General features: G+C 33.8%; 1 protein-coding gene across 3 annotated transcripts; it reads right to left on the reverse strand.

The window, feature by feature from the left end:
• Positions 1-318: 318 nt before the first annotated feature.
• On the reverse strand, positions 319-24,796 carry LOC139500801 (mycocerosic acid synthase-like polyketide synthase). 3 transcript variants are annotated; one of them, XM_071289663.1, is made up of 13 exons: positions 24,543-24,616; positions 21,699-21,776; positions 19,513-19,544; positions 17,492-17,597; positions 15,935-16,095; positions 15,260-15,475; positions 12,972-13,132; positions 12,140-12,343; positions 11,571-11,752; positions 10,782-10,956; positions 2,832-9,821; positions 2,086-2,247; positions 319-863 (listed from the first exon to the last, which is right to left on the reverse strand). In XM_071289663.1, the coding sequence occupies exons 4-13, from the start codon at positions 17,561-17,563 to the stop codon at positions 604-606; spliced, it is 8,583 nt and encodes a 2,860-aa protein (XP_071145764.1). In that variant the 5' UTR covers positions 17,564-17,597; positions 19,513-19,544; positions 21,699-21,776; positions 24,543-24,616; the 3' UTR covers positions 319-603. The 3 variants fall into 3 exon arrangements, with proteins under 3 accessions (XP_071145764.1, XP_071145762.1, XP_071145761.1); XM_071289661.1 differs by lacking the exon at positions 21,699-21,776 and having other exon boundaries at positions 24,543-24,570; XM_071289660.1 differs by lacking the exons at positions 19,513-19,544; positions 21,699-21,776 and having other exon boundaries at positions 24,543-24,796.
• Positions 24,797-25,162: the final 366 nt, after the last annotated feature.

The raw sequence follows: 25,162 nt of genomic DNA on the forward strand, positions 1-25,162 counted from the left end.
AATATTTACTTTTTACCCTTTGACAAAAATAAAAAAATTTCAAAAAACTTGTACATGTTCCACACGCTTCATCGGAAAAAAATCATTGATCATATAGCAGTTTGACAAGCACTTATTTTGATCATAGATAAGCTTGATATTTCTTTAGCAATAACGTTCAGCTGATTTTTACCGAGTTATCTCCCTGTAGTGTTATGTACCGCACCACCTTAGTAAGAACCACATTTTTTGTTTAGTATTTTTCTTACTTTTCAGTCACTAAAGTCGACATGACCTTATATTAAATGTATTTAAATTTTTCTTCTGCTAAGTGTAAAGTACAATATTTGATATTTTTATTCTAAATATATAATCTTAAAACTCCTCTTAAATATTACAATGCATTAGAACATAAAAGTATCACTAAAAGAAGTCTTGGTATAATTTGATAATTTACACACTTTCTGTACAAGTAAGTGTTTTTGAAAATAAAAACATAACACTTATTGAAAAGTCAACTTCCGCTGAAGTCAATTATTTTCCGGATTGTCGGGAGTTATCGGAGATCTGGATTAACCAGAGAGCTTCCGAACCGGTTTTCACACACCACAACACAAAAAAGTCTCAGAAAGAAGTAATTATAACTTCTTTATCTTCAACAGAGTCAATTTCAGTTTTCGTGTCTACAGAGTCAATTTCATTTTTCGTGTCATCAAGTGTTTTAATATCTTCCTTCACAGCTGTTTCTTTCATATCTTTTGGAATCGTCCTTTTACCAAGAGACCTTTCTCTTATTGAAAGCCACCACTGCATGGCCTGGGTTTTTAAGCTTGTTTTGAAGACATATGTCCGAGAACTGGTGCACAAAATAAGAGCTGTCTGATCTGAAAGATGAAACATAAGACGTTAATTATATTTTACAATATATAAACTTAAGATAAAGAAATATTAAGATTTTTTTTTATAAATATGCCTACCACAGACACAGGTATGATTGCTTGAGATCTAAAACGTGCACATATATTTCCAAAAAGTGTCGATTGTAAAGAGGGGCGAAACATACCAGATGTACATTAAAATTTCATGTAACAAACTTCATATAACTAATTTCACGAAAAGAGAGACGACTTTTCTCTTCTCTGTTATTTCCAATTTTTACGAAGCAAATCTGCAACAGCAATTTCTTATTTGAACATACTACCAAGTTTAACACCGAATAAAGCTACCAAGGGGGCAGTTACTATTTATGCATTTATTTTCGCGGATACATATTTTCGAAAAGCAAAACTTTTTCTTTCGCGGATATTTGATTTTTCGAATAACTATTGACCATAAAACAGCTTACAACTATTTACCATAAAACAGTTTTGCAATCAATACAACACGGTTTATAATGTAAATATTTTTTTCTCACAAATGGTCCGATAACACAATTATTTCGTAGTGCATTTCTTTTAGAACATAAATGAAAATAAAAAAAATCCCACCTGCGCTTTCTCAAAGAAACTTTTACAGTGTGTTGTACTACTTTTGGGACAAATTATATCAAAATTATAGAAAACTTCATCGGCTCTAACTCAAAATATGGACAATTTTATGTTTAGGGCGACTTGAAATCTTTTGACAGCTTCCGAAGTGCTAATTTTCAACCTTTTTCAGCTGGACCAAATCACTACTTTCCTTTAAAATTCTGGACCCAAATTTTTTTATAGTGTAATTTCACTCCCCCTACTTGCAATTTGAGGCATTAAACATGGAGAAATAAATTTGGAAGGGATATAAAAGTTAATGGCAAGTAACCCACTGTCAACACTAGGGACTATATTCAAAATCAAGGGACGACAATTGTGGTCTCGGACCTAATAGCGGGAATATCATTTGGTACAGACACTTGTTTATGTTTATGGTTATCGTTAATGTTTCTAAAAAAATTGTACATGTGTTTGTCTGTGACATGTTTTTGTTATAGGATTTTTTGGTATTGGTTTTGCTCAATGTTGAATGCCATACAGAGGATGCTAACCTTCACGTTATTTGATTCCTTGTTGTTGTTAATTATTATCTTACAAGCTATGATGTTTACACATTATTTAAACATGGTCTTACCATTCATATCGACCATTCTTATATCTGTGATATCGGTGTAAGCAATTCGTCTGTCCATCTTGTGAGGTTTTTTGCCCCATTTTATGTATTTTTCATCCTCTGATCCAAGAAAGAGGTATACTTCGTGGTCCCAGCCTTTCTTTGTCTGTTTCATGAAAACATCTAGAAAAGAAATTATTGTATTCTTAAGATAATGCATTTTATACTCAAGCTAAGAGGTATTTTTCAGGGGCCTTATATTATGTCAATAAAAATTATTAAAAAAATGCGTCTACATTACTGAAATTGCTTGGTAATCAAGAGAAGTTATAGTCGTGTAGTGCGTTTTATTTTATTCCTTATTCCTTATTTTATGTTTGCTGTGAGTTAAGGTTTCGATGTAAACATGCAATAAGATGTAAATTTATGTGTATGTGTGTCATCTAATTGAAAATTCTTCACTTCAAGAGATTAAAGAAAATGATAGAAATTATATTTAGGAAATTATAATGAATAAGAATTGACATACATGACGATAAGCTGTTAGTTTTCTCGTTTGAATTGTTTTACATTTGTGATTTCGAGGCCTTTCATAGCCTACTACAAGCTTTATGCTTTGCTCATTGTTGGGAACCATACGGTTACCCATTGCTGTTCATTTGTGAAGATTGTCTCATCGGCAACCATACCACATAATCTTTTCATGTTTATATACTTTACTAAAGTAACAAAATCATTTGGAGTATAAAAAAACAACCAGTACTCACTTGAAATATTTTTTTCTGAAGTTGATATTCCAGTTTTACAACTTGCTACGTTATATGACGTCATTTCCTCTAATGTTATACCCGGATTTGCTACGAATCTCTCTATCATCATTAGCATAAAGTTGAGAAGATTATGAGCTCTGTCCTGGTCAATTATTAGTGTACTGCATCCTAGTTCAAGTTCGAGTTTCTTTGTTGTTTCATCATTCCACACATAAAAGATAGTTTCGTTGTAATAATTTCCAACCTGTAGTTTCTTGATTTTGATTGGTGTACGTTTTCCATGGTCAATAGCTAGAGATGATATTTTTGTTGTTTCTTCCATTACAATTTGGTGTCGGAAAATCTCATTGACAGGGTGACCCTTTACGTCCTGTATGATGTCAATAAAAGGCATATATCCGTGATCCAATGCCTTCATGATCTTTATCTTATTTCGTTGAATAATTTCAGCAACTTGTATTGAACTGTCCTCAAATTCTTGATATAGCGGTATACGATTAGTAAAACGGTTTGCCTCTCTTTTCAACTCGGGGAAAAACATTCGACAGTCAAGGGTTGTCATTATAGCAATTGTTGGCTGGCGTAGTTCAACGTGTAGAAGAATTTCAAACATAGTAGCAAAGAGATGAAACAGGGTACACTTGTTACCTTCAAGCAGAGGTCGTATCCCTGTAGCTACTTTTTCAGGTACTTTTACTCGAGTAAACTCAAAGAAGTTTGGATCTGTTGTTAAATCTCCGGTAACAGACAATGACATTGGTTGCAGATTCTCTGGAATTACAGTTTGCCAAAAGGTTCTAAGTTCTACATCATCGTCGATCAACCGTCTTTCAATATGCAGGGCTATATCTACTGGATCTGTAGGGTCTTCATTAGGGGCGTCTGGTCGAAGGTCATTCATCATCATCGAGATGGAATGCAAATCTAGTGCTAAATGGTTGAATAAAAATCTCATGATCGCTTGGCGACCTTTTTTGGCGAAGAAAACTCTCATTGGTAGGTCTGTTGCTGGGTCAAACAGATAGTCATCTACGTTTGGAGGATGTCTAGTTTTGTGAAGTAGGAGAGATTTCTCAACAATGCGGAAGTCTATTTCAATCTCTTCCGGTTCCAGAATAACTCGTTTGACACCATATCTAATGTCATCATGACCTGGTATAAAGAGTGTCCGTAGAGCAGGATACTTTTGATGAATTTTTACTATCAAGGGTTTCCAATATTCTGGCATAGCTATGACGCTATCAACAGTAATATCCCCAAACATGTACAAAGATGGGTCATATTTATTCCTCATATGACCATTGTAGGCTCTCTTTTCGTAAGGTGTCATAGAGTTTGCGACATTAGTATTAATTTCCATTATTTTTATTTCCTCTTCGGCATTACCATTCTCAAGTTTGTCGTTTATTGCTTCTGCTAGTGCCATCATTGTTGTTCCGTCTGTTAGCAACATCACTAAAGAAATTTTGACATGCATAACCTTCAGGACTGTTTGTGCAAACGTCATAGCAAGCATAGAATCAACACCCAAAGCTGATATTAATGTGTCTTCATTAAGCAATGAATGTTCTACTCCAAATACATCGCTTGCCAGAATAAACAATGCTTTCATAATGGCTTCCATTCTCTCTGCTCTTGGTATAGACATTATTTCATTTAGGTCAAAGTTCAGGGATGCTGAATTCATCTTAGATCTTCTTTGTTCTAAAATTTTGTCTACAAAACCTCTAAATCTATACTGTACAAGGGACATGTCCTCAGAAATAAGACCAGATGCGATTACATCCCAATCAAAAACGCCATACGTTACTTGTGGGCAGGTATTCTTCAAGACTTCTATCAAACTTTTCCTAATGGTTGGTATACTTAATGAGAGTAGTCCTCGTTTCTCTAAAATCTGTTCAAGACTGTCATCATTAATGGCCATGCCTACTTTCAGCGGCCCCCAATTTATACTTTGTCCACATAAACCAAGGTGTCGACGATAGTGAGCTAATGAATCTAGAAAAGCATTTGCAGCTCCGTAATTTGTTTGACCTGCATTACCAAAGACAGATGTCATGGATGAATGGATGACAAAATAATCTAGAGACAGTTTTTCAGAGACAATATGTAAATTCCATGTCCCTAGAACTTTTGGCATCAATACCTTTTGTAGCTTTTCTCTTGTCATGGATATGAATAGAGCATCATCAAGAACACCAGCTCCTTGGAAAATACCTTTTATTGGATATGTTGCTTCTGATAAAATTCGATCAATTGACTCTTGGAGTGACTCTATACTTGTTATGTCAGTTTGCATAGTTGTGATAAAGCATTCATAACGGTCTGACATTTCCTTGATTTTAGTTTGTTTCTCATTTGAAGGTTCCCTCCTGGATAAACTGACAATGAATCCTGCTCCCCGCTCTGCTAACATATTTGTAATTTCCCATCCAAGACCCGTCATTCCACCTATAATAACATATACAGCTGTTTTCCTGAAAATGAGATTCTCTGGGATTCTGATATCGCACATCTGTGCATCGCTCGATCCAGTGACGTCAACAACATTACTTGGGAATGGCAGTAAAGTAGTGTCAGAAGGTTCAAGTTTAATTTGATCTTTGGCCAAAAGTTTATGTTTCTGTTTTTTCAGCCAATTGATAACAGTTGGGACAATTTGTGGGAGTTTGGTTTTCGACAAAACCTCATCAACATCAACGGTGACGAATTGGATATGAGATGAACGAGCAGCCACATAACGCTCAATTTGCAGAGGAAGGAACTGTCGCAGGGATGCTATCATTGTAACGTGTTTAGCTACTTCTAAAAATCCATGTATCGTCTGAAGATCTATTTTCATCAATGGGATAACTATTGGTGAAATTTGGTCAGGTGACATGATTTCCTCTAATTTGAACACCATAGCTGGTCCTGATTTTCTAGATGCTATTAGATTTTTTAAGATAACTGCAGACATTTCATTTTCATTGTCAGTAAGAATAAGGTAGTTTTTCTTTGACGGTAACTTGCTAACTAATTCCCATAAAAGAGAAGTAGTGCAAAGCATGCCGGGAACATATGGTTGTAAATCTGTCAGACATACCATGCATGATTTAGGAATGTTTACAACAGACTGGATTTTAAGTGGATAACATGCTACAAATTCTTTCATCGATTTGTCTTTCTTGTCTTTTTTATCTATTCGTTTGCCAACAACTTCAAACGTGAGGACTCCGTATCCATCTTTATGATCTTGCGGCCAGATAGTCACTGCTTCCACTGCATTCTCAAAAGTCAATGGGTATAACGAGTTGTTGTGTATACATGCTTTCGATACTTGCAGTAAGACTGATTGATCAAACGTATCTCCATCCATCTCCTGTAGTGAGTAGAAGGTATCATTCAAAACATCTGGAAGATTACTTCTGTACTCTGCTACACAATACTTGTCAATTGACTTGACTTTTGGAGTTTTTATTCTTTCAGAATCTGGTTGCGTTACAAATTCGTTTTCATATATTTTCTTCTTTCTGATTGCAATTTCTGGTATTTCTAGTCTTTTATTGTTTCCTTTGAGAACAGTAAGCAACTGTTTCATGCATTCCTTAAAGCTTGGATCTATATCAACGAGGTACAACTTGAAACTTTGTTCCCTAAGAACTGATCGAACAAGTCCCCATAGCTCTGATCCGACAAGGTTAAACTGGCCTGATACATCGGGTGATTGAGTACTTTGAGTCAATATGTAGATTGGAACCGAATCCTGTCGGTCTGCCATGAACTTTAAAATGGTCAGTAATAGATCACAGTTGTTGACCAAATCATCTAGTAAAACGGTACCATCCGTAGTATATTCTTCTTTCATTCTTCCATTTGCAAAGATAATACATGTTTCTTTGTCGTCTTTCACTGATTCAGCTTCACTGGGTTTGAAATGTTCTTCCAATATGTCTTCGATGATATTGGTTGAATTATTGGCAATGTAATAGCTTATTTCAAGATCACCATAAACACAATCCTTAAATGTCTGCTTTGTCCTTTCATCCCGGGAAATAAAAATAAACCTTCTTTGTTTTTGTGGATTTGATATCTCGTCCTTTTTAACATCTTTTTCTTCGTCTTCACTTGAACTAAATTCTTTGTCCATATCTTTCTTTTCATTGCTTGATAAACTGGAGCTTCGATCTTTATCTTTGTCTTTTTTCTCGCTTGAATAACCTGAACTGTTTGACTGTTTGTCATAGTCATCCTTGAGGAGTTCTAAATCTGCTTTACAAGTAAAAGAGCTCTTATCTGATTCTTCATCACTTGGTGCGTCTTTGTCTTGTAATTGTGGAAGAGAGAGAGATGTTTTCTTATTGTCTTGCAATTCAACTTCTGTCCAAACTATTTTGTGTGCAATTTGACCGTTGTGTCTCTCTGACTTTTCAATTGCCCTAATCGTAAAGTCCTTGACCTCAGCCACTACAATACCATCAGGTTGAAGTAAAAGAAGGTTATATAAAATTTCATCCTTAGAAAATGATGTCAGATTCATGTATGCTAACATATTTTTTTCTGGGGATCGTCTCAAAATAAGTTTCTTAAATCCTGCAGGAAGTAGTTGTCCAGAAGGTCGTTCCTCCATTAATTCAAAAATGATTCCAGGTGTTTGTAGAAGGCCATCGAGGATTGCTGGATGAATGTTTGTTGTATTCAAATCTTTGATCAGCAAGTCTGACAAGGTCACATTAACAAGACATTCAGTTCTATTCTTATATCCATCCCCAAGTATTTGTAGGTCATCACCGTATGAAAAGCCAAGTGTTTTCAATGTTTCATATGTCTGGTCTTTTGGATGAAATATTTTGCATCTTTCTTTTATCTTCTGAATATCAACAAAGTTTACCTTAACATCTTCGTTTATAATTCTTGATGTTCCCCTAGCTATGATGTCATTTCCTGTTTGTATCGTAAAAGCCATGCTCTCCAATGGCTCTAATGACTTTAGCATTACAAAGGCTTCACAAGGGCTGCCTGGTGATAAACGAAGAGGTCTTTGAAAATCCACTCCTATTTCCAAATTAAAAGGTGACTGTTCTAGAAGACTTTTACTAGCTTCTATTGCCACTTCAGCATACAAAGCTCCGGGGACTAAAATATTTCCTGCTACGTTGTGCTCATATACATAAGGAGTAGAGGTGGTACTGATGTCTATTTTGAAAGGTGTATTATCGTCGGACTGTCGTTTTACGAATGGATGAGCTGATGCCAATCTTCCTCGCCCTTGTTTCCTTAGTTTTGTGCTGTCAGCTTCAAATAACGATTTCATTCTGTTCGGTATGTACTTCGGTATATCGGATATTACAGCAGTGTATGGATTAATTCGTTCCATTTCTGGATTCACACCATTTTTGTAGAACTCTGCAAGTGAATCCATTATGCAGGATGATTCGGAATTCACGTTCATAGAGGGCAAGCTAATTGCCTTTCCTTCTGCGAAACTATCACTCAAATGTGTTCTTAGGACAGGCTTTGGGCCAATTTCGACAAATATATTTATAGTATTAAGCAAGCCAGCATTTCGGACTGCTTTTTGAAACAGAACAGGTTTTCTGACATTTTCCCTCCAATACGAAGCCGTAACAAATTGTTCATCAGTGGCTACTTCACCAGTCACAGTAGAAAATAATTTCGTTGTAGGTGTTACACCAGTTAACCCATTGAGGGCATTTTCTAGATCAATGCTTGACTTTTCCGTATGGTGACTGTGATAGGCACATTTCACATGAAGTGGTCGTAGGAAAATAGGCTCGTCTTCTTCTTCACTTTTCTTTTTCAGCTTTTGCATTACTTCATTGACAATATCAGTATCACCGGATACGGTTGAAGATTTAGAACTATTGTACACGGCAATGTTTATTTTTCCATCATACTCCTGGCATAACTCGTCTACCATCTCTGTTTTGCTACTGCCAACCACAAACATGGACCCTCCTGTTGCCTTTGATAAGATTGACGATCTATGATATATGACCTTGACAGCATCTTCAAGAGAAAGACAACCCGCAGCATATGCAGCGGCCACTTCTCCGACAGACTGTCCCAATACAACTTTCGGTACTATACCATAATACTTCCAGAGCTCTGTCAATCCAATTTGACAAGTAAAAATTGCCAGATGACCAACCAATGGTTCACTCAAGTCTGCTGCATCTTTCAATTTCTCATAAATTGACCATTTAGTATAAGGCTTCAATAGTTCGTCTACTTTTCTTACAGTTTCACTAAACACTGCTTCACTTTGCAAAAGTTCTTGACACATTCCAGTCCAGGTTGTTCCAACACCGCAAAACACAAAAACAACATTTGGTGGGTTCAAACCAGCTGGTCGAACACTTTCTATCGTTTTCAATTGGACTTCTGCTTTTTGGCGGAGATCCTCCTTTGATTCACACACGAACGCAAGTCTGTACTTAAAGTGCTCGCGTCTGCAGGAACTAGTGTATGCAATACTCTTTAGGCTGTCTACGCATGTGTCTTTGAGACAATTTATGAAATGTTGAAGACTATTTGTCAGGCCACCATTGTCCAGAGCTGACAGGAAGACAATGTATTTATCTTTGGTATCATCGTCTGTTTCTTGTACATCTTCTAATGGAAACTGTTTTATAATTGCGTGACTATTTGTACCTCCGAATCCAAAAGAGTTGACACAACTCATTCTTGTTCCGTCGTTCAACGTAGGCCAATCTTCAACAGCGATAGAAACCGCCATGTTGTATTTTGGGAAATCAATCTTTGGGTTTGGTCGCTCAAAATGAAGAGATCTAACGGTTTTGCCATGCTTCATCATAAGAAGAACCTTAACGATTCCAGCAACTCCAGCAGCTGATTCCAAGTGACCAATGTTTGTTTTTACTGATCCTATCCTTAGTGCCTCTTTTCCTTCTTCTCTGTATTGAGAGAAAAATTCACCCAAGCTGTTAGCCTCAATCGGATCTCCAACAGGTGTACCAGTTCCTACAAGAACAAATCAAAAGTATATTATCGGGAAAATAAAGGCAACAGTAGTATACCGATGTTCAAAAGTCATAAATCGATTGAGAGAAAACTAATGCGGATTACAAACTAAAACCGACTTGGTACAGGACAGTTTAGGAAAAAAAATTAGTGGGTTGAACCTGGGTTTGCGAATAGTCCAACATCAAAAAAGGAATAACAACCCTCTAAATTACCTCCCTTTTTCCCCCTCTTACAAAATAAATTCAAGTTCTTACTCAAATACCGGTATTTACATTTATTTAATGTAATTGATGAAAGGGTTAAATTGATACAATATAAGTATTCCAATACTATCAATATTAACAGTATAATAGTTGTGAAAAGGAACTGCGTGGATAATTTTATCGTCCTGTTAGCCCGTTCCCTCAAAAACAGATTTTTGATGAAAGGAGACAGCAGCTATGCGTCTGCATTTACATTAATCGAAATAAAAATTAGAAAACTGTATGGGAGTCTTTTGGCAATAGCTTGTCGTTCAGAGTTTACGACATTTGTATAAATGAAAGAGATATATATATATAAACACAATCAGATACTTGAATGTCAATTAAACCTATTTCAGTAAATATTCACAGGAATGTCAAAGATAGAATACAATAACAGATTTTTGATGAAAGGAGACAGCAGCTATGCGTCTGCATTTACATTAATCGAAGTAAAAATTAGAAAACTGTATGGGAGTCTTTTGGCAATAGCTTGTCGTTCAGAGTTTACGACATTTGCATGTTTAAATGAAAGAGATATATATAAACACAATCAGATACTTGAATGTCAATTAAACCTATTTCAGTAAATATTCACAGGAATGTCAAAGATAGAATACAACTTTTAACTTCAAGTATTTTTATTTTAAAAAAAACATGAGGGGCTGACACTACACATCTGATTAATCAGTACACCGTTGTAATTTATAGTTACCGTGAGCTTCTATATACTGCACCAAGTCTGGGCTGACATTGTTCTTCTCGTAAACTTCTTGTAGCAATTCTGTCTGCATCTGTATAGATGGCGCTGTAATTGGGGTCATTGTTCTACCATCTTGGTTACAACCTGTTGCTATGGTAGCCCATATTTTGTTACCATCAGCTCTTGCCTATAATGAAATATACATAATGTCTTTAAACTTTAGCAGTGATACTAATATGGTATTCAAAATGGATATGTACAGATCAAAACGAGGCAGCTAGCTATAACATGTGTCACTATCTTAACGTTCCGAGTCTATGTAAACTGAAAACAAGTAGTGCTTTAGAAACTTTACCTCCGACTAATTCAAAGTACAAATGTATGCGGCGAAAGAAGGCCTCTTTGGGACTTTAAGTTGAAGAACAGCAATAAAATTGTTGAAGAACAGCAATAACAGAGACTAAGAACAGCAATATAAGCGCTGTTCTATTAATTTTGTGTTCTTTTGCTGTGCAAGTTCTGATTGTGTGTTCTTGTTTGATATCCTATTAATGGATTTCTATCAAGATAAAAGACATTCTTTTAAACATTGGCACCTATCTTAAATCACGGATTTGGCTATACTTTTTGGACCTTTTGGATTATAGCTCTTCATCTTTTATATAAGCTTTGGATTTCAAATATTTTGGCCACGAGCATCACTGAAGAGACATATATATTGTCGAAATGCGCATCTGGTGCAAGAAAATTGGTAACGTTAATTTTATTAAATCAATATATATATATATAACATATACATACATCTTTCAGTGTTTTAAGTACAATGACACCACCTCCTTCGCCTCGTATATATCCATCTGCTGTATCAGAAAAGGCTTGACACTGTCCTATGGGCGACACCATTCTTGCTTTTGACAGTGGAATAAGGATATCTGGATACAGAATACTATTGACTCCCCCGCAGATCGCCATGGTACAATCACCTAACGAAAATATGTATCACAATTAATTTTCAGAATGTATGTAAAGCAACTGTTTTGATATTCAGTGTTACAAAATGACGTCAAAATGTCTTGCCTTTTAACTTATTATCAATGCTCATCTTTTAACTTTGTATGTTTTTGGTTTGGTTGTAAAGGTTTTGAAAAATTGTCTTGGCATTTAACATTGTCAAATAGATAAAAACATGCATGACTGGATGTGACTTGGATAAAGAGTTGTCTCATTGGCACTCATATCGCATCTTCTTATATCTATGGTATCTCAACAGTAACCTATACTTGCTTTCATTCGCTGTTGTCTTCTGTTAGATAGATATATCATTAGCAATCATACCACATCTCCTTATTTCTATACCGGTATAGACTTACCGCTTTTCAGAGCTTGTGATGCTAAATGTATAGCAACTAGAGATGAACTGCATGCGGTATCTATAGACATAGATGGACCAAGGAGGTTATAGACGTATGATATACGAGCAGCTATAATACTTGGAGCGGTCCCTGTCAGTGTGTAGTTACTAGCAACTGCTGGATCTTCTGTAGCAGAACTTTTATAATCGTCATTCATAACTCCTGCAATGAATAATTAACATTTTACTGATCGTGTTCCAAAAAACCTTTTACACCACAATTTGTGTCCCTATGCCAATTGTATAATAGAGAATAGAAACAGGAAATGTTTCAAAGAGACAACAACCTGAACAATGAATGAGGAGAACACAAAAGCCTAAATATAACATACATAACGTACATATAAATTTGTTCTTTTCACTAGCTCTTAATTGTCAACGAAAATATATGTATCTCTAAAGGGAAACAACTCGTTTGAATGAATCTTTAATTGCATGGTCGGTTACGGAATCGTCAGTTGACTGACTTTGTAATGTTGTACTGGACACAAGCTTAACACACATTGGATAAGGGAGCAACCATTTCACTTCAAGGGGGTATGTTTTCTTTGTCTAAATCAGATTTTTTTCTCTCGATGAAATTAATCAAATTATAATTTCAAAAAACACTAAAAGGTATGGTGAAAATCTGGATTCAGAAATAATTGTTTTTGTCATCTCCTTTACCACAATATGTTTTTTCTCTCTTAAAATTGGGGATCAGCATTTTTTTTAAGGAAACAAACATATCCCCCCCCCCTTGAAGTTAAATGTTCGTTCCCTTATAATAAGGTGTTTAATGATCGACCTACCAATATAAACACCAGTCCGAGTTTCTTGAATATCTTTCCTCATTAAACCACCATCTTCAAGTGCCATGTGAACACACTCAAGAATGTATCGTTGTTGGGGGTCCATTTTAGCTGCTTCCGGTTCGCTAATTCCAAACATTTTTGGATCAAACTCATCAAAGCTGTAAAACAACATTAGTTCTGTTATACCGCTATTATTGAATCAATTGGGGTCTTTTCATTGACGAATGTTTCTAACACGCGAATTTCTCTTTAATCTCCCTTACAGAACTGAAATGTTTGCAGCAACTGCAAATCTGCTGCAAACTTGCTGCAAACAAAATGCTTGCAGGAACCCTTTGAATAATGTTAGCAGATGTTCTAGATAATCATTTTCCCCATCAACTACTATTGAATGGAATAGACTTTCCGCCGACATACGAACGTCCAAAAAAATAAATATTTTTAAACGAAAGATGAAGTCCAAATTGATACAGCCACCTTCCTATTTTAGTTGTGGGGATAGAAAACTTAATATCATTCATACACGTTTGAGAAATATGTGCAGTTCTTTAAATTCAGATTTACATCGTGTTAATATTAAACCAAGTCCGGCCTGCAGCTGTGGCCACCCTATTGAGGATAGTATACACTATTTTTTAGAGTGCGCTTTTCACAACGAAGCAAGAGAAATACTGTTTTCTAAATTAGAACGTTATGCTATATTCATTGAGCTTCTGTTAGCTGAATATTATTCAAATATGTAAGTCTAGTTGAATTTTGTGACAATTCTAGTTTAACTATAGCTAAAATTGAGAATGGAAATGGGGAATGTGTCAAAGAGACAACAACCCGACCAAATAAAAAACAACAGCAGAGGGTCACCAACAGGTCTTCAATGTAGCGAGAAATTCCCGCACCCGGAGGCGTCCTTCAGCTGGCCCCTAAACAAATATATACTAGTCCAGTGATATACATGCGCAAAGAAAATTTCAAATAAATCTTTTTAATTTTAGATTCATGCATGTAATTCATTTGAGAACGTACTTGGAATTAATTCAACTTATTAAACATGTTAAAAGGTATAAACTTATGCTATGAAAACTTTTCAAATGATAAAGTAATTGAATTATTTTATGAATGGATGGATGTAACATAACTTTTTAAGAATTTGCTGTGTAATATAGATAAAATGATGTGTACACAACATGACATTGGTTAATTGTATAACATATTGATTTGAATAAAAATGTTTGCAGCAGGTCTGCAGCAAACACGCAGGAGAAAGATTAATTTGCATAAATATGTTTGCAGCAGGTCTGCGGCAAACACTCATTTGCATATAAATGTTTGCAGCAGGTCTGCAGCAAACAGGCAGGAGAAAGATTAATTTGCATAAATATGTTTGCAGCAGGTCTGCAGCAAACACTCATTTGCATATAAATGTTTGCAACAGGTCTGCGGCAAACACTCATTTGCATGGTAAATTGTTTGCAGCAGACCTGCAGCGTATTTGCAGCAAACACAGACTCTATGTTCGCTGCAAATCTGCAGCAAGTTCGCAGCAGACTTGCAGCAAATGTTTGCAGGAGGCTGATTTTTCAGTAAGGGCTTGGTGTCTAAAAATCGTTATTAATAGTAAAGTGTTTTATACTTCTCAGCAAGGTAAAGCCTTGTCAGTTATTATAAGTTTTCAAATGCGTTTATCATTTCGATTTTGTAGCTACAATATCTTTTTTGTAGTTGTTAAATTAGTTCGCAACTTTTTCTAGACAATCCCTCAATATTAAAGGGTTAATTATATGCATTACAGAATTTTCACTCAGTCAAAAAATCATCATACACCCTTTAAATTACAGTACAAATGCACACTTATTGTAAATAATAAATACATGGTATTGTTTAACTACATTGAGTAACCAAGTCCCCAATATCAATGAAAAGTTAAAACGAAAAACTAATTTATATACAAAAAAAAGCCACTGAAATGAACAAACCATAAATCACTATGGAATACCTTCTATTTAGTGAATAATTGTTTTAATATTTGCTAAAACTTTACGTTATTATTCTATAAATTAAAACTTAAAAAAATCAGCACTGCTATAAATAAGAATTTTCTGAAAAACTTTTGAAAATTTCTATGGAATCGTAATTATATCTATCTACATCTCAAACATATGTGCTTTGCTCATAATTGAAGGCCGTACGGTGACCTATAGTTGTTAATGTCTGTTTCATTTTTGTCTTTTGAGGATAGTTGTCTCATTGGCAATCATACCACATCTTCTTTTTTTATATATACATACTTTGATAAAAATCCTCCTCTACGGACATATGTTTTACCAGGTTCGTCGTAATCTGCTGAATAGTACTCTTCAACATTCCATCTTTCTGGCGGGATTTCAACCACGTGGTTCTCTCCATTCACTAGAACACGCCAAAAGTCATCAACAGTTTCCGCGCCAGGAAATTTTCCACCAACACCAACAATAGCAATGGCATTATCTAAATCTAAACCGGATCTAGAGAAAAAAATACTTTCAAATGTAAATACAAAAAAATAACAAAAAAACATTGACTTTGACAGAAAAAAATGAGATGCAATTGACCCGGTAAATACAATTATCTATTCCAGAATACATTTGATTTTATGTTTTCCAAAATAAAAGATTTAATCTTAGCCTCATTTTCATAGTTAAGTGTACTGTTCCTTGCGAGGCAATGCATTTCCCGCACGTTTTGCACCAAAACAATAAGATTTCGCTGGACCGTATACACTCATTTATACATAAAATACAGAAATTTTCATGAGAGTGACCAACTGACTGCCTTAAATGGGGCCCACTTCAGTCATGCTTCAGTGCATTTTTTCTCACAAAAAAGGGGTCGCTGTGCCCCTCTAAATCCGCCTCTGGTATACTGTTTTGCACTATAAATTAATAAATATATTAGATAATATAAATATATAATATGTTACTTACTCTTTATCTGGTTCAATATTTATCCTTCTGGACTTAAATTGAGGTAACTGGTCCATAGGATTTACGTCTTTTCCTGGTCCCATTTCATCGACCTTATCACCCATCCACTCTCGGGCTTCTTCCATTAACGCTTTACTATCCTCGTCATCCATGAATCCCCCCTGTTAATAAAAGAAAATCAAAACATCTAATTTTGTGTTTGTTTGCTTTGTGCATTTTAACTTTCTTTAATATAATAGTGAGGGCCCTCATGGGGTTTTTGATTATGTGATTACTTGGCCGTTTTTTTAATGATTATTTGATTATTAAGCCAAATATTTCATGATTATTTGATTACCTAGGACTGTATTTTTAGTTTATGATTATTTGATTACTAAAGATAAGCAAATATTTAATGATTATGTGATTATATTGGCAAAAATGGTGATTATGTGATTACTAGGACCCCCCATGAGGGGCCTCAATAGTATCAAATCTAGAAGTCTTTGGTCCAGAATTAAGAACGATCATCTTCTGTATGTTACCGCACATTTTGATGTCAAATTCTTCTTATTTCTACAACATTATAAACATCTGCCAAAAACTTTTAAAAAAAAGTTGGTTTCACAACACAGAATTAGCTTTTCCCATGAGTATGAAGTATGAATTATACATTTTCTTTTGAAAAAGTAAAAAAAAAACAACAAACATTTCGATAGTTCAGTAGCAAATAATTATAACTGCAATGAGATGTTCTTGCATAAATTCAATACAAAATCATGCAACGAATGTGTCCGATTGAAGGACATCTTTGAGAGTTTATTGACAATGTGTTTCTGATACTTTTGTGCAATAAATTTATTATCAAGTGTACATACGAGTTTGTATGTGGATCTTTTTAAACAAATACCGGTAAAAATTTATGGATTTTCGTGGTATGTTTGGTTTATTTAGTCGTTTAGTCAATGGGATATGGAATATATATGAACTCTTTCTTTATTTTGAAAAATATGATCGTTACACCGTACCTTTTTAAAAATGCAATAAAAGTCTTCTAAAAAGACTACACCGAACAGCTGTAGACATTTAGACGAAGATATATAGAGAAATTGGTACCTATTAAAACGTTTAAAGCCGCTGCATTTGTTGGCATCTGTCTTAAGTCTAGAATCTGATTTTCAGTAGTTTGTTGGTGTGGTTCAAAAATTATCTCGTTTCTCGTTTTTTTATATAGATAAGGCCATTGGCTTTTCCCGTTTGAATGGTTTTACACATATCATTTTTGTTATAGCTTGCTTTTCGGTGTGAGCCAAAGCTCCGAGTTGAAGACCGTACTTTGACCTATATAATGGTTTACTTTTACAAATTGTGACTTGGATGAAAGAGTTGTCTCATTGACACTCATACCACGTCTTCTTATATCTATGTTTTATCTATTATAGTATTTTATTAATTGCTTGTACATTTATCGAGTATTTATTGAACACTTGTTGGGTTCTGTCTCGTTGGAAAGCACCCTTTAATCACACATGGTTTATTTTTAGTATTTCTTTATTGCAGACAATACGGAAAACATACCATTTGGCCTCCTCCAGGGCCTCCAGGGCCGCCCATCGGGCCTCCCATCTGGCCGTGGCCTCCTTGCATCATCTTGACCGTTTAAACACTTAGGTACTTTTTGAGCCTGAAAATATTGAATAGTTTTATCACATTGTATTAAACATGCGCAAGTAAATATACAGAGGCGGATTTAGAAAAAAAACCATTGGTTGGTTATATAGGGAACCACTGAAAACGTTTCTTATATTTATTCTCTGCTTACGCTGTGTTCGTAATATTTCAACTAAACATAGGGTTCACGTGCGCGACTTCAAAATTAAACTTGCAACAACAGTCGTGTTTAGAATTACGGTTAAAATAAAATTGACCACTTCGTAAAGTAATATTTTCTCGAAATTCAAAAAATAGAAGTTTTTAATTTTTGTGTCTTGTAAATTTTATGCGTTAAACGGTTTTCCGGAACGTTTTTGGTTAATCAAATCAAAATGAAGACCTTATGTGTACTTATTTTCAATGTAAAATGATATTTAAAATTCATATTATTTTTATTCAATTCGTTTCACAACCATGACAACTTGTACTGGACCAGGGGCGGATCCAGCAATTTTAAAAAGGGGGGGGGGGGGGGGGGGGTCCTAAACCTGGACAAAGGGGCGTTCCAATTACATGTCCCCATTCAAATGCATTGATCGTCCAAAAAAAAAGGGGGGGTTCCATCCCCCGGAACCCCCCCCCCCCCTCTGGATCCGCGCCTGTGGACATATATATATATAAATCACATGTTTAAAATATCGTTTTCATCCTACATCCAAAACAAACCGTTTCAAAGTTGTTTTTCTCGTTTCGTCTGAGAAATTACTTTGACAATGAAATATGTCAATTTCCTAGAGTGTAAACTGAAAAAAGTCGTATCTTATTCTAGGACATTTCTCTATTTTTATTTTTATATATTTTTCTCTTTTGTTTACATTTTAGTTCATAGTTTGAAATAATCAGCACATGAAAGAAAAGGAGAAAATAAATAAAAAGTTGTATAAAACAATGAAATAGACTTTAGTTCATAATACATAATACGTGAAACACAAAATGTGAAACAATAAGAACAGATAGATGACCTTGATTTGTGTAACGTGAAATCTGCCCCGAGGAGTAACATAATTATTTGTTGAGACACATTTATATAACTAACCTAATATGTTTATAGCCCACGCGATGTAGTCACAATACATGTACAATCCTATGTAACGGTATTAAATAGGTTGTACTCATTATAAATAGCATATATATATATCATATCGCGTTCTGACAGATAATTAGGAATTTGTTATTTATTGGAAAATATCATCCTGTATATACATTTGTACCAGACATAATAATATTAACCGCTGGACGTTCGAAAAACATAAAAGAGGAAAAAGAAGGGGCAGAAGTCGCCAACAATAGCCATAGCTGCTGAGAAAAAAATGCATATATTTTTTTTTAATTTCAATAAGTAAACGCTAATGATCTCGATTTTATACAAAATAACTTACTTTAAGTGAGCAGAGGATCATACATGAAAAAAGACCTTCAAAAATCGTGTTTTGAAGCAGGGACTTGACTTTATATACTGATAGTATAGAAAGTCCCTGTTTAAAGTATATTCATTTTTACAATATTCAACGGGAAATATGTATTTATATGTTGTTAACTTTGTTTGTAGCCTTTCAATCGAAGTATTTAAATAGAAACCGTTATCAATGACTTAATAATTTTCTATCAAAAATGATCAAAAATAACATCAAGCAAGCTAAACACTTATATATAAAGTAATTTCAAAAGTTTAAAAAGAATATTATATGTAAAATTTACAATGGGTGGTCGTTTATGTTTTTGTATAAAATAAATAAAAATAAATAAAATGATGCTCTGTTTAGATTTGGTAAATGAAATAAAGAAAATAAAGAAAACAAATAAAGTAAATAAAATAAATAAAATAAATAAAAACAATGGTGCGCTATTTAGATTTTTGCTATAAAATAAATAAAATGTGTTCTTACCTTTCGTAAGTCTACAGCTTATTGACAGTACGCTAACAAAAAATGAACATTTATTTTATTAAATAACTGCATGCCTCACCAGATCTAGGACGAAAGATGTTTTAAAAAATGAGCACATTTTTGTTTACGCAACCGATGATTTTATACATTTCATAACCTGTGTCCTGGGCGGGGCATAATCCATTGTATAACTATAATTTTGATTGACAGTAGACAAGTGTTGCTATAATTCTAATACTCGACACGTAATCATTGGTCAATTTGGGAGACGTGTATCAGTCAATGTCATCTGCATATTAAGTACTAGTATTGATAAATAATATAGCAATAAACGTTCATAAAATGTCAGAGCCTGGTAATAAAAACGTAAAGGAAATAAGATAAAGGTTACAAGATCGATGGTATTTTTTGTCTTAGAATGAGAATAGAATCGCGCCGTAAGTGGTCATCATATGATCGCTTGTCGCTTTAATAACCTTTTTATGTGCTGCTTGGAAATCATTACACTCTGGACATTAAGAACATCAGTAGTCCTTAAAGTGCAAATTCTTTATTATAATCTGTCAGACGACACAAAGTGAAACAGCGTTACAAAAGGAATTCAGCACATATTCAAACGGAAATCGTAGATATTATATGCAATTATTTATTATAAAATAAACTATAAACAAATGCATACAAAACAAATGTATACGGTAACCAATAGGTGTAAACCTTTATGTCATTTGAGTGAATACATTTGTAGTTGTACGGTAACCAATAGGTGTAAACCTTTATGTCATTTGAGTGAATAGTTGTACGGTAACCTATAGGTATAAACCTTTATTTCATTTGAGTGAAGAGTTGTACGGTAACCTATAGGTATAAACCTTTATGTCATTTGAGTGAAGAGTTGTACGATAACCTATAGGTGTAAACCTTTATGTCATTTGAGTGAATAGTTGTACGATAACCAATAGGTGTAAACCTTTATGTCATTTGAGTGAATAGTTGTACGATAACCTATAGGTGTAAACCTTTATGTCATTTGAGTGAATAGTTGTACGGTAACCTATAGGTATAAACCTTTATGTCATTTGAGTGAAGAGTTGTACGATAACCTATAGGTATAAACCTTTATGTCATTTGAGTGAAGAGTTGTACGATAACCTATAGGTATAAACCTTTATGTCATTTGAGTGAATAGTTGTACGATAACCTATAGGTATAAACCTTTATGTCATTTGAGTGAATAGTTGTACGATAACCTATAGGTATAAACCTTTATGTCATTTGAGTGAATAGTTGTACGATAACCTATAGGTATAAACCTTTATGTCATTTGAGTGAATAGTTGTACGATAACCTATAGGTATAAACCTTTATGTCATTTGAGTGAATAGTTGTACGATAACCTATAGGTATAAACCTTTATGTCATTTGAGTGAATAGATGTACGATAACCTATAGGTATAAACCTTTATGTCATTTGAGTGAATAGTTGTACGGTAACCTATAGGTATAAACCTTTATGTCATTTGAGTGAAGAGTTGTACGGTAACCTATAGGTATAAACCTTTATGTCATTTGAGTGAAGAGTTGTACGATAACCTATAGGTATAAACCTTTATGTCATTTGAGTGAATAGTTGTACGATAACCTATAGATATAAACCTTTATGTCATTTGAGTGAAGAGTTGTACGATAACCTATAGGTATAAACCTTTATGTCATTTGAGTGAAGAGTTGTACGGTAACCTATAGGTGTAAACCTTTATGTCATTTGAGTGAATAGTTGTACGGTAACCTATAGGTGTAAACCTTTATGTCATTTGAGTGAATAGTTGTACGATAACCTATAGATATAAACCTTTATGTCATTTGAGTGAATAGTTGTACGATAACCTGTAGGTATAAACCTTTATGTCATTTGAGAGAAGATTTGTCTCATTTCTTTTTATAAATATTAATTGAAAACCCTTTTTTTCTCTCTCAATATTTTCAAAAATATAGCAGCACTGGATATATTAGTATATGCATACCAAAGTTCATTAGTACTGAATCTATTTGATAAAATTATATCTTGCTTTATATTTATATATACTGATCTAGCGTATTGAAGAAAATCGTTTCACTGAAACATCACAATTTTTAAACACCATAACATAAAGAGTTCGTAGCTTACAATGATTAATACAGTTTATTACATGAATAGTCGTTCTTTTTCTCTCCTTCCAATAAATATGTTTTCTACAATCACAACAACAGGGTTTTTTTTTCACAGCCTACAATGAAGTAAACTGGAAAATCGAAAAACCAATATGAAATTAAAATACATGTATTTATTCATCATGAATAAGAAAGAAACCTTCAATTTTACTGAATAAATTGTTTTTGAATATGATTTTATCGAGGTGTTTTTAAATTAGAATATGAATAAACCATTCACATGTTGATGAAGGGTTATGTGACGAATTCATACATGATTATGGTTTATTCACGGTAGAATTGTAATGGTCTGTTTTCTAATACTATCAACTCAAGATATAAAAGTCGGTATATAAAAGCTATAGTCAGTTTATTTAGTTTGTTTAGGCAAATTCCCAACGAATACTTGATACAGAGACTCTTCTATATGTATTTGATAAATATAGATTTTACCATTCGTCTGCATCAAGTGTGATACGATTTTTTCCACTCGAGACAATGAAATTTTAAATCTAAATTGAGGCTCATCGAGCGTTTTAAATATTTAAAATTTAACTGTCGAGAGTGGATACATAGATGTATAGTATTGCACGAGATTTGGTGGTGGAATCTGTTTCTCTAACGATATGCAGACAACCATAATCCTTCTTTTCAAATGATCTGCAAAAAAGATGTGTTCTTTCTATGTGACGTAATCAGTCATGGTCGCCTTTTTTCATGACGTCACAATGGAATTTTAGAGGAAAGCAAGAAAATTAGACGTCATATTCGTCTTTTGACCAATGGCAAACTGAGATTAAACGAACCACATGTTGATGAAATAAAAATAATCAACAGGCCAGGAAAAGTATAAATCGAGTAAGAATTAGAGAAATATGTTTCAAGCATAGTAAATTTTTATTGTAAAGTATGGGGATCCCATAAAAAAATCGATATTTACACACATATATAAATATATACATATATATAAATTACAGGGTGAATTTTGCACTAGGAAAAGTACATAAAGGCAACAGTAGTATACCGGTGTTCAAAAGTCATAAATCATTGAGAGAAAACAAATCCTGGTTACACACTAAAACCGAGGGAAACACATTATAACTATAAGAGGAAAACAACGACACAACAGAAACACTGAAGTGCAACAAAAAACAAACGACAATGCAAAATACATTGAAAAGAACTACATGTATTAGATAACAACTGCCATATTCCTGAATTGATACAGGACATTTAAAGAATAAATGGTGGGTTGAACCTGGAACAAAGGTGTTTAAAGACCTTGATTATTCACAGTAGTAGGAGTTCCGGCGCTGTATTTACAAAGGTGTTGTAAAATGATAAAATATTGGAGTTTATCGTTAAATAGTGACAACTAGATTCTGCAAAGCTGTTATGGTAAAATGCTGGATTGTAGCTATGTCATAAGTAAAGATCAATTTAATATTGTTATGTAACTTCAGAGATTTATTAGTTATTAAGTAATAACTATAGCCAAAAGAAGATGTGATGATTGCCAATGAGACAACTCTCCGGCAGACATCAAATGACGTAGATGTAAGCAGTAATAAGTCACCGTACATGTCTAGTTGACACACACTGTTATAAACAAAGTCAATAAAAACAGAGGGCTATTGATAGATATATAGCTGATGCAAACGGATCGCCTGACTGTCAGTCTTTTAAATACATGTACATGTATGACAGTCATTGTTTGCCGTTTTTCGCAGTAGTCTGTTAATGATAAACCGTTACTAATCAAATGTCGTCTTCATGCGATTGACTAGAACATTAAAACTGGAAGGCTTGTAGATATAGACAGAAACGCGAGAATCTGTAATGCGTGCAACTGAAATTCTATAGAGGATGAATGACATTTTATTTACGAATGTATTATATGTGAAGAAATTCGTATATAGATTTAGATATTATTGCTAGAGAAATCCATCCGCATTCAAACTTACAAAATTGTAACTGTTCGTAATTTAGAAGAACTTTAGGATATTTGAAAGTATTCATACATTGCTGAAATAGAATAGAGAATTCAAACGGGGATTGTATCAAAGAGACCAGACGAGAGAGCAAAAACAGTTCGAGACCCTTAACAATTATGTGTACTAGCTCAGCGAAATGAAGGCCACACTAAACTGCGAAACATACAAATGAACCAAACTGGAAGAATTGATAATTTCTAATTTTCTAAAATCAAGCTCCAAAATTGTATAAATTGATATTAAGCTATTTTATTTAATTTCATAAATTGTATTAATGAATTACCACATAGTACTATGTTACTATTAGCTGTGTTGCTTTTGAATGAATATTATAATATAAATGAATTGTCATCAAGCTTTTCACCTATAAAAAAAATCTTGAAGGCCTAGGTCTTCTCCCAAAGATGAAAGTTCTTGTCCTTAAATTACGTTCGCCTGCTATTGAAGAAAAAAATTGATTCAAAGGCAAAACTTCTAAAAATGTACCATGCAAATTAATACTGAATTATCTGATTTTACATATCTCAAATTAATAAATCTAAATATTTTAGTTTTAAAAAACCATAGTGTGTTCCGGAGAGACACCCCCCCCCTCTTCTCTTTCTCATTGCGTTTTAGGTGGTCTGTTTAATTGAAGTATACTTCAACTTTTATAAATGTAAACCACATTTAAAATTTAAACTATATATAAAGTTGTGGTATACCACAACGATTGATCCTTATATCTATATAGCTGGAGGGAAAATACAGAACAAACGACTTAAAGGAAGAAAAATATATAGTATTTTTTAATTTAAAGCAAGAGGTTTTTACCAATAATTTTGAAATTTATAAAATTATTGATCTTACCTGCTATCTGGTGGACCAATTATTTTGTATCTAGCAAATACTCACACCTTTGCAGACTTTTATATTTTGTATATGTTATGTTTATTTATTCATGCATATCAAATATGTAAATAAATGAATATTAATATTCACGAGTCTACTTATTGCTGAACATTCACAATCGTACATTTATGATAATAAACATGTCATAACTTCACATATCCACTTATTTACTTTATTTATTTAATTATAATATGATTTGGTATATATTAAAATGAGACAACTATCCATCAGAGACCAACAGACCCAAAACTGGTTTAAACTGCTTTGAACAAGACTGGATATATTGACCATTTGCTTTTTGTAAGAATCAGATGCTGGTCCTTAGTTTGGTCTGTTGTACGGTCTGTCCAATATTTTGGTAATTCCCCGTTTCCTTTTTATGTATTATATAAAAGTTATATATCATACAACTGAGCAATGCAAGATGTCGTTTTAAAATAAAAGTAATGTATCCATCAATTACAAACATAGTACTGTAGTGTCCCAAATCAGGAATATGACAGTTGCTTTCCATTATTTAGTTGTGTTTGAGCTTTTGATTTCGCCATTTTATAAAGGACTTTCCGTTTTGAATTTCC

Source organism: Mytilus edulis, chromosome 13 (genome assembly GCF_963676685.1).
Source record: "Mytilus edulis chromosome 13, xbMytEdul2.2, whole genome shotgun sequence".
NCBI classification, from domain to species: Eukaryota; Metazoa; Mollusca; class Bivalvia; order Mytilida; family Mytilidae; genus Mytilus; species Mytilus edulis.

Bases quoted from the DNA above. Each gene is read 5' to 3' on its own strand.
- LOC139500801 (XM_071289660.1), bottom strand. From the start codon at position 17,563: ATGATGCAAGGAGGCCACGGCCAGATGGGAGGCCCGATGGGCGGCCCT. The intron at 16,096-17,491 runs GTATGTTTTCCG...TTTTATTAACAG, and splicing joins GCCCTGGAGGAGGCCAAATG to GGGGGATTCATGGATGACGA. The intron at 9,822-10,781 runs GTAACTATAAAT...TTGTTCTTGTAG, and splicing joins GCAGTATATAGAAGCTCACG to GAACTGGTACACCTGTTGGA.